The 9,571-nt window shown below is 31.0% G+C and overlaps 1 protein-coding gene across 3 annotated transcripts in view; it reads left to right on the top strand.

The window, feature by feature from the left end:
* LOC117181475 (centromere/kinetochore protein zw10 homolog) overlaps positions 1-8,682 on the top strand; it is a 19,770-nt gene extending 11,088 nt beyond the window's left edge. For 2 of the 3 annotated variants that reach the window (XM_033374169.1, XM_033374170.1), the window contains exons 5-11: positions 289-437; positions 520-620; positions 727-902; positions 1,031-1,237; positions 1,328-1,465; positions 7,779-7,912; positions 8,415-8,630. In XM_033374169.1, the coding sequence (XP_033230060.1) occupies positions 289-437; positions 520-620; positions 727-902; positions 1,031-1,237; positions 1,328-1,465; positions 7,779-7,912; positions 8,415-8,630 (1,121 nt within the window). Of the gene's footprint in view, positions 1-288; positions 438-519; positions 621-726; positions 903-1,030; positions 1,238-1,327; positions 1,466-7,778; positions 7,913-8,414 lie in introns of all 3 variants that reach the window. The other variant, XM_033374171.1, reaches the window with a different exon arrangement.
* The last annotated feature ends 889 nt before the right edge of the window (positions 8,683-9,571 follow it).

Here is a 9,571-nt window from a genome sequence, read left to right as displayed (position 1 = left end):
TTTTAAATTCAATAGCTTTGTGTTCAGAATAAAATATTTTTGAATTTAATTTAACATCACAATATAATCCTGAAACTGAATTGACATATATAGTTTTAGGTACAAGATTTTTATGATTTTCAATATAAATATCACAACAAAATGAATATATTAAATTCTTTTCCGTGCTCGAAATATGAAAATACTATTAACCCACAAATATAAAAAGTAGATTTGGCGTACTCTCTCATACAATAAAAATTGTTTAACTTTTCTAAAATAGTAACTCAGGAATTTAATATTTTTTAGGATTTATATCAGAGGAGCAGCGATTTCTTTCTGAATATACAAGAAATATAGACAGCTTATTTATAAACAAAGTGTGCCAAGGATTGTTAGTGAGAGCAAGAGATATCATGAAAAAAGATCTCCATGATTCGATAAGAATCGAACCACAGGTGAATTTCGACTTTATTAAAACTAATCGTGAACTTTTGGTCATTTTTGTTTAGAATTATAAAAATCTCCTTTAATTCACAGGATCCTCTTTGTTTTCCGGATGAAATTTTAGATGAATACGATTTGAAAACTAATAGGAAATTGAGTGAAGTTACATTCCAATTACCTCCTTGTCGAATAAGGTTTTTTTTTATCCATATTTTTATATAAGAGGAATGAATTTCTTTATTGCATTCAATGTTATGCTGTTTTTATACTTCACTGTAATACTCTATATCTTTTTTGTAGTAAAAGCGCGCAGGAAATTTTAAATCTCGCACGAGAGATTCTTGACGAAGCTTGCAAAAGTTCAGACGAATGTGCTATTAGATTATTTTACACCAGTAGGAATATTTTTGAAATGTATGCAGGTTTGGTTCCTGAACATCACCAAAAGTTCCTTGAAACCATACCCCAGCAAGTGGGTAAGAAGATATTTTCAAATCGATTAAAAACGAAATGGAAAAATACAAAATATTCTAAATTTTGCCAAACGCAAAATTTCAAATAATTGGAACAGATTTGAGTATCCTAATTCAATATATTCTTGTAGCTCTTTTTCACAATAACTGCATGTACCTCGCCCACAATCTTCTCACCTTGGTTCATGGATACGAGTACAGATTGTCGAGCATTTTAAAGCAGCACAACGTAACATATGCCGATCAGACTTTAATGTTTCGAAAAGTGGGCGCGGACTATTTTCTAAATCACATGAAGGTCCAAAGGGATTTTATATTTGACATCCTTAGGAAATCAGGTAAAAAAAGCTTTCGAAAAGTTATTTTCAAATAGACATATTCATTAGTTTTTTCCGATTATCGATATTGAACTCGATATATAAATACAGGATTGGCGACGATAAGGCAAACACCGGAATTACCAGAAGGCACGGAACGCGATTTAAGACAATGTCTGCGGCAATTGGAACTTTTAAAAACAGTTTGGTTGGATGTTTTGCCGAGTAATATTTACTGTAGAGCAGTAGGTCAGTATGTTTTTTTTTTCATTCATTACCAAATGTAGAGCTGGAAAGTTCTCCTTCAACCTTTTGATGATTTTTAAACCTGCGAATGAAGAAAGTTTGTAAAGTATTGAAAGAAATTGAATCTAAGTCCCACACTTCTTTTTTGATCCCCGTTTGTAATGGAGATAGATTTATTATTAAAATTTTCAATGGAAATAATACCAAAATGATAATCCTAACTAATATTTTTCATTAATGATATAAAAATGCACAACAAGATTGCTACGATTACATTTTAAAATAGTATAATTTGAGTCCATTAAAATTTAAAATCATAAAGTTTTGAGCACCTAGTTCCTGCATGGTTTTATTTTTAAAAGATGAATTTGAAAAATGTTTAAATTGAAAAGGTACCTTAAAAATGTCTAGTTTTTAATGCCTTTTCAAAAATGTTGAATATTGTGAATCCGCAAACCAAAAATCTATCATACTGATAAATTTGACTAATAAAATCGTAGAAACATTTTTTCTTTCCCAAGACAAATAAATTTGAAAAGAAGACTAAATGCAATTGTCTGTGAAGAAAGGAACTCCTTTCAACTCCGCTGCGATTCGAGCACAAGACCTTTTGTTTTTCGGCCGATTGATGAAAGTTCGTGGGCTCGAATCATAGCAGAGTTGAAAGGCGTTCCTTTTTTTGCAAACATTTTATTTCAGAATTCAAGCAACTTTTAAACATAAAAAAAATATATATTCTTCAAACAAATAAATAAAATTGAAGATTATTTACTCATTTTCAAAATTGGAAACAGTAAAGTTGCAGAGAATGTTTTTTTTTCTTAAAAAAAAAAGAAGTAACGATTTATTAAAATTTAAATATCTTCAAAAACCTGATAAGAAACGACAATGAGGAAAAATTCAATTGCAAATACTATTTTTAAAATAATATTTTTTTGTAAATTTTAAACTTTCTTGTAAAAATAAGGCTTTATTATTTCATAAAACATGACTAATAATATAATTTCAGTTCTTAAAGTAATAGAAAACTATTGTTTTCTCTCAAAACCTGCTTTTTAGCAGGAAAACTATCTGAAATTTGTAAAAGTTTTGATTTTAAATTAAAATTTAATTAGAAGTTCTTTATTCTTGAAGGTATTTATTTATATCTAAATATTTGTGACATTTTCAAAAATAGTGAAATTGTCTAAAATTTCCTTTTTTTAAATTTGAATTTATTGTCATCCGGAAACTTTTAATAATCGACAAAAACAGCGATTTTTCAGGTATATTTTTGCAAACCAAATTTTTTTCTCGCCCGGTGGACTTAACCAACATATTTATATGTCTTTTGGGTCGCTAAATTCGAATCTGAGGCCCAAATAACCAATTTGGCTCATACGATTTCGAAAAACGCAAAAATAGACGTAAAATCGGCGAATACAGCGATTTTTCTTGTATATTTTTGCAGCAAACAAATTTTTCATGTCTGGTGGTCTAAATCAGCATAGCCTTATGTTTTTGATGTCGCTGAATCCGAATCCGGGGTTAAAATAACCCAGTTGGCTCACATTTGATTGAAAAATGTAAAAATAGAGGTAAAATCGACGAAAACAGTGGTTTTTCGTGTACATTTTCGGAAAAAAAAAATATCTTCAACCCAAGTTGACATATCCAGCATATCTTTATGTTTTTGGGGTCACTGATTCTGAATCCTGGGTTCAAATAACCGAGTTGGCTCATATTTTTTCGAAAAACGCAAAAAAGGAAGTAAAATTGAACAAAGAAAAATGACTGAACAAAACAAATGACAGATCCCGCTCGAACTTCACATTAGTATAGAGGACAGTGGTGACAATCTCTTTAAGCGTGCTTCTTAATGTGACTTCAGCACAGTTTTAAAAAGCATTATCAGTTTTTTTTGTGCTTTAAATCACTAGTTTACTATACTATACTTATACTATTACTATAAGCTCCCAAATCAAAACAGATAATGTCTTCTAAGCGCTGTTTCAATTCCAATTTATCCACTTCCACTATAGCGCATAAATGTGTGGGTGATCCAGATGCATTTTGCTACATATGTGGTAAATTTGAGGTTTTAGAAAATTGAAGAGTAATCAGCGATGACATAAAAATAATTTATAAAAGCTATTTCGGTATGGAAGTTCAAAACCAAAGTGAAAATTGGGTTCCTCGCAAAATTTGCAGTTCTTGTTATAAGGCATTCAATCGATTGAAAGACAGAGAAGGAAATAAGAAAACCCTGAAGATTCAAGAACCTACGCTATGAAGGAAACCTCTTTGGAAAGAGGAATGCTACTTTTGTATGACAAACCTGACAGGAATCAATATAAACCTTGTTACTTGTGCTTATGGGACAGTCGAGACCGCGTTCGTCATTACAAAAAAAAAAAAAAAAAAAAAAGATGGCCAAAAAGAACATCGTTTGAGCAAGCACAAAAAAATATAATTGAAGATCCTCTAGTTGAACCAAAAGAAGTTTTGATTCCACCCCTTCATATAAAACTGGGTCTTATGAAACAGTTTGTCAAAGCGCTTGACAAGGATGGCGATTGCTATGCGTATTTGGAAGATCAATGTCCACAATTTGCCGAAGCAAAATTAAAGGAGGGGATCTTCGATGGACCGCAGATAAGAAAAATGGTGCAGGATCCAGAATTCACTTACAAAAACTTTGGTAAACTAGGCTGCCTTATGAATTTTGCATATAAATAAGTTTCCCTTCCACCTGGGAGACTTTAGTGAAGAGCAAGGCGAACATTTTCCACCAGGATATAAAAGAGATGGAGAGGCGAAATCAGGGATGTTGGGATATGGCTGAACTATTGTTGGAGTTTAAAACGAGATCAAGTCAATCAAGGTACCAAACGAAAGCGAAACCCACTACGTAGGTCTTTTGAGGCAAGGAGACTCACGGTAATAAAGCACCCCAAAGGGAACAGAATTTACTACGTCCACGTCGTTGTTCCTGGGTAACGCTAAAAGTAAATAAAACTTATTTACAAAAAATCCTACTATTGCTATGCAAGAAGTCTAACACAAATTAAAAACACCAAAATGTGAGACGCAAAGGGAATCTACAGTGAACGACAATCCTAGTCAAAGAAGGTAAAGGTTTTCGTCGATCTTATGTCTAATTTTGCGTTTTTCGATAAAATATGAGCTAACTGGGTTATTTGAACCCAGTATTCAGAATCAGTGACCCCAAAAACATAAGAATATGCTGGATATGTCAACTTGGGTTGAAGATATTTTTTTTTTTCCGAAAATGTACACGAAAAACCACTGTTTTCGTCGATTTTACTTCTATTTTTGCATTTTTCGATCAAATATGACCCAACTGGGTTATTTTGACCCCGTATTCGGATTCAGAGACCCGAAATCCATAAGGATATGCTGATTTAGACCACCGGACATGAAAAATTTATTTGTTGCAAAAGTATACAGGAAAAATCGCTGTATTGCCGATTTTACGTCTATTTTCGCGATTTTCGAAAAAGTATGAGCCAAATTGGTTATATGGGTCACAGATTCTAATTCAGCGACCCAAAAGACATATAAATATGTTGGTTAAGTCCACCGGGCGAGAAAATATTTTTTTTTCAAAAATACACCTGGAAAATCGCTGTTTTTGTCGATTTTACGTCTATTTTTTCGTTTGTCAGAAAAATATGAGTCACGTTGGTTATTTGGACACCGGATTCGGCGACCCCAAAACATATAGATATGCTAGTGTAGTCTGTCGGACAGACCACTTTTTTTTGTGCCGGTGTATTCAAGATGACTACAGACGTAGTTAAAATTATTATTACGATTTATGCGTTTAATTACATATTTGTTCGCTTATCCAATTGTTTACTTATGATTGAAATTTTATTTTTTAAATAATTAAAGTTTATCGATGTGCAGTTTTTAATTTAATTTTGTTATAACATATAAAATTGTTTATTTTCTGTGAAAAATTTGATTTAGGTGCAATACAGTTATTTAGATTTTTAATTAAAATATGTTTCAGTTTTAAAATGATTGAAATATATACTTGATAACTAAATATTATGTTCCCCATGTAAAACATAATTTTATTAATTTGTTTGACACTTTCTTAAAAACAAATTGCAGAAGCGAATCAGTTTTTACGGTCAATATTTTTATGCTAAACTTACCTTATTAAGTCTACCAATCCGGAAAACCATGTGACACGATGACGCTGAAGACGCACGGGTTTTTTTTTATATGGTTTAAATATTAAAATTACGATTTTAATTAAAAAACGCGAAAAAAACATGTCTTGGCACTATGGACCAATGATAAAATCCAAGCCTAGGCATAAAAATAGATGCATATCTTGAAATTCAAATTATTCAAACTATCTTTAGAAAGTGTGTTTGAAATTCTTCAACTATTAAGACTTTCATTGTCAAATAAAGTTGTCAATTCTTGAATAACCTAATTTAAACCCGTTATTTGATTTTGAGCGCTTTTAATTTAAAGTGTTTAACCCTTGAACTGCCAAAACGCCACGACCGGTACACTGCTCTTCGAAGGCCAATAACTAAGACTGCTCGACGCTACAAAAAATTGAGATACATATATTTTCATTGCTTAAGATCTCCTCTTTCCAAAGATAGCAATGAAATTCCTCAAAAAATTTATTTATTATTCCAAAATGCAGTTTAAACAAAACAAAAACGTGATTTTTCCTGCCTATTTTTTTTGTGATACATTTTACAAAGTTTGTCGAGTCTGTAATTATTCTGGGACCCCACTAACCGGTGAAATAAATGTTTAAGCTTTGAGAATCCATGGTTCAAAGATCGATTTTTCGTTTGAGTATTTTCAAAATGGCGTCTTAATGGCAAAATTTTTGTAAAAAAATTCATGAATGTTGTCACAAAAATTTTGCCATTAAGACGCCATTTTGAAAATACTAAAACGAAAAATCTATCTTTGAACCATGGATTCTCAAAGCATAGACATTTATTCCACCGCTTAGTGGGGTCCCAGAATAATTACAGACACGACAAACTTTGAAAAATGTATCACAAAAAAAATAGGCACGAAAAATCATGTTTTTGTTTTGTTTAAACTGCATCTTGGAATAATAAATAAATTTTTTGAGGAATTTCAATGGTATCATTGAAAGAGGAGATCTTAAGCAATGAAAATATATGTATCTCAATCTTTTGTAGTGTCGAACAGTCTTAGTTATTGGCCTTCGAAGAGCAGTGTACCGGTCGTGGCGTTTTGGCAGTTTAAGGGTTAAATCCAAACGGTTAAAATTGAGAAACCAATAAAAATTGAAGATCTCCAACTTAAGGTATTATCAGGATGAATTAATTTTCATAGGAAATTTTTCAAATGATGAAGACCTTAAAAAGATATTCAAATAAGTTTTTTTTTCTGAATATTATTTTTAAATAATGTGCATATATTTGCACACACAAAAAATCGTGGGAGGTTTTTTTTTTAAATTAAAAATATTATTTGTTAGAAAATAAAAAAATTTAGCATACACATTTTTTACTCAGGCATTGTTAAAAATTAAATAATAGAGTCAAGACAGTTCTACACATTTTCTGTAAAATTATAACTGTTAAATCAACAAAGGGTGATATATTCCTTTAGTGCAATAAGTTATTTACAAAATATATTACTGAACTTTGTTTTGCGGAATTTTCTCCTCTGAGGTTTTTTATATGTAATTTAAAAAAATCATGGAAGTCTTTTTTCAAAATTAATGGTTATTCTTCATTTTTTTAATTTTTGGATTTTAAATGTAATAATAGCCTTCTTTTTGCTTAAAAATGGAGTAAAATATTATTTTGAAATTTTATTCCCACATAAGAGCCGTATAGTCTGGAGGTATTTTTTTATATTTGAAAAAAACCCTTTCATCACAGTCAAAGTGGTTGAAACATTTTTTCTAATCATCGGTTCATCTCCGATTGTAACTAAATCATGCTAATCTTAATTCAAGGATATTTCGGTTAAAGTTGTTTGAGGCTCACCGTGAACGCTCCGTGCAATTAAAAAGGTGTTGACTATTGCAAAGTTGAGATAATTCAAATTAGTACCTAATGCACGCAATGAATTTATTACTATTCATTGTTTTTATAAGTGAAATGACCTAAATCAACTTGTAGTTAATTACCTATAAATTAATTCTTAAATGTTAAATAGCCAACTTTAAGAAATCATTATTGAAACGTCAATATAACATAAACTGTCGCATTGAGATAGAAAACCAATCTTAAAACAAAAGTATCACTGCGAACAGAAAATTATTGCTATTAATAATGATTTTAATTTATAGGCTACATTGCAAATTCAATGGTAGAAGATTTGATAACGAAAGTTACGGCTGTCGAGGACATTCCAGCAGATTTAGCAACTGAATTGGTAGCTCTTTTAAATATGATTGTTAAACGAATGCCTTCAATATTTCCCGTAAGTAAACCAAAGTTTCTTTTTGAAAAAAGTACTTCAACTTAAGGTAAATGTCCCAATAATCATGAAACTTGGTTGTCATTTTAATTTATATTGTTAAAAATGTTAAAAGTTGGGTACTAATGGGCCCGAGTGGGGAGCTTTACATGTTACTTCCTTCCTCAAATAATTGGTCACCGTTAATGGTATTATAATATTCAATGATAAACCCCATTTATTTTAAGCATTTTACAGTAGAAAATGCATTCAAATTGAAGAAAATTGGCATCACGATTACTCGGACTTTTACCTTAAATTGTAGGTTAATAATTTCGCTGGCTTAGGATTTCTAATGTCTAAAATTCCAAAAAACTTCAAATTTCTAATAATCACAGCTGTCGTCTTTATTGAATAGATCATACATTAAAATAGTGGCACGATCTCCCTGAAAACTCCTGTAAAAATAAGAAACTTTAACAAATTAAAATACGCACATGTTCTGGAAAATCTGGAAATTTTTCAGGAACCCGAAACAATTCAAAGACACGTGCGGAACTGGAGAAAATTAACGGAATTGATTATTGTACTGGGCGCTTCCTTGACGGAAATCGAGAATCGCTGGGCGAATTCTAAGGGGCCACTTGCTCATGAATTTGCAGCCGATCAGGTGAAGCGACTTATCAGGGCACTTTTCCAAAACACGGAACGTAGATCTGCATTATTGGCGAGAATCAAATAATACCGATTTTGTATACGCGATTCAAAATAAACAGTTTTTATAGTCTAGCAAATGTTCTGTTTGTCGTGACTTCCGATGTTATTTTTTTTATTTTAACTCATTTCACTTAAATTTATACTTACGTTGAGAGTCCGTTGTCGCTTATAAATAGAAAATCCTTTTGAAATGAATATACTTAAATCATTTTTTAAACGTAATTTTATGAATAATGACTCACTTCAGAAGGATTTTCTCAATTCCCATTCTTCCTTCCTGTGATTTTCCTGGAATCGATGGTTCTGATTTTTGTAACAGACGATGATGAATATAAAAAATATTCTAACTTTTGGAGGTGTGTTTGTACAATGCTCGAAGGAAAATGAATACTTTTTCAATTTTGTATTTTTTACAAAAAACGATAACATAACTTTGATCAACTGAAAGGTGAGTAATTGTCAAGAGATTTCCAAATACTTTTCTTACCCGTATTCACACCTCGCTTCAGTTTTAGAATTCGATGGATATTAGGAACAGAAGTGGAGCGCAAAATAAAAATGTCGAGAAGCAGGAATTAACGAGATGAACATCAGGTACAATATAAAATATAAGGAATTCAATGTAAACATAACAACAGACAGGGATGAAAAAATGTTAAGCAAAAATGTATTTAAATACAAAATACTTATTAAGATTTGACGATATAACACTGTCCCTGAAAATTGTAGTTCGAAAAAAATGTTCTCTGAATTGGTTAAACGTTGAAGATTCAAAATTTTTCTAATTCAAGATGGTAAGGCTGAAATCAATTGAATCATTTGAGCCCACCAACAAAAAACTTGAGCTTTTGAAATTTAAAAATATAATATATTTTTTGAAATCCGTTTATTTTCTGTTCGGTTTTTGTCTTTTGAGTTTGAAAATTCAGAATATTGCAAAGATACTTTTCTAAAATTAGAATAAAG

This window comes from Belonocnema kinseyi, chromosome 10 (assembly GCF_010883055.1).
Source record: "Belonocnema kinseyi isolate 2016_QV_RU_SX_M_011 chromosome 10, B_treatae_v1, whole genome shotgun sequence".
NCBI lineage: Eukaryota > Metazoa > Arthropoda > Insecta > Hymenoptera > Cynipidae > Belonocnema > Belonocnema kinseyi.
The sequence above is the reverse complement of the archived record's forward strand: the minus strand, read 5'-3'. Positions and strand labels throughout refer to the sequence as shown.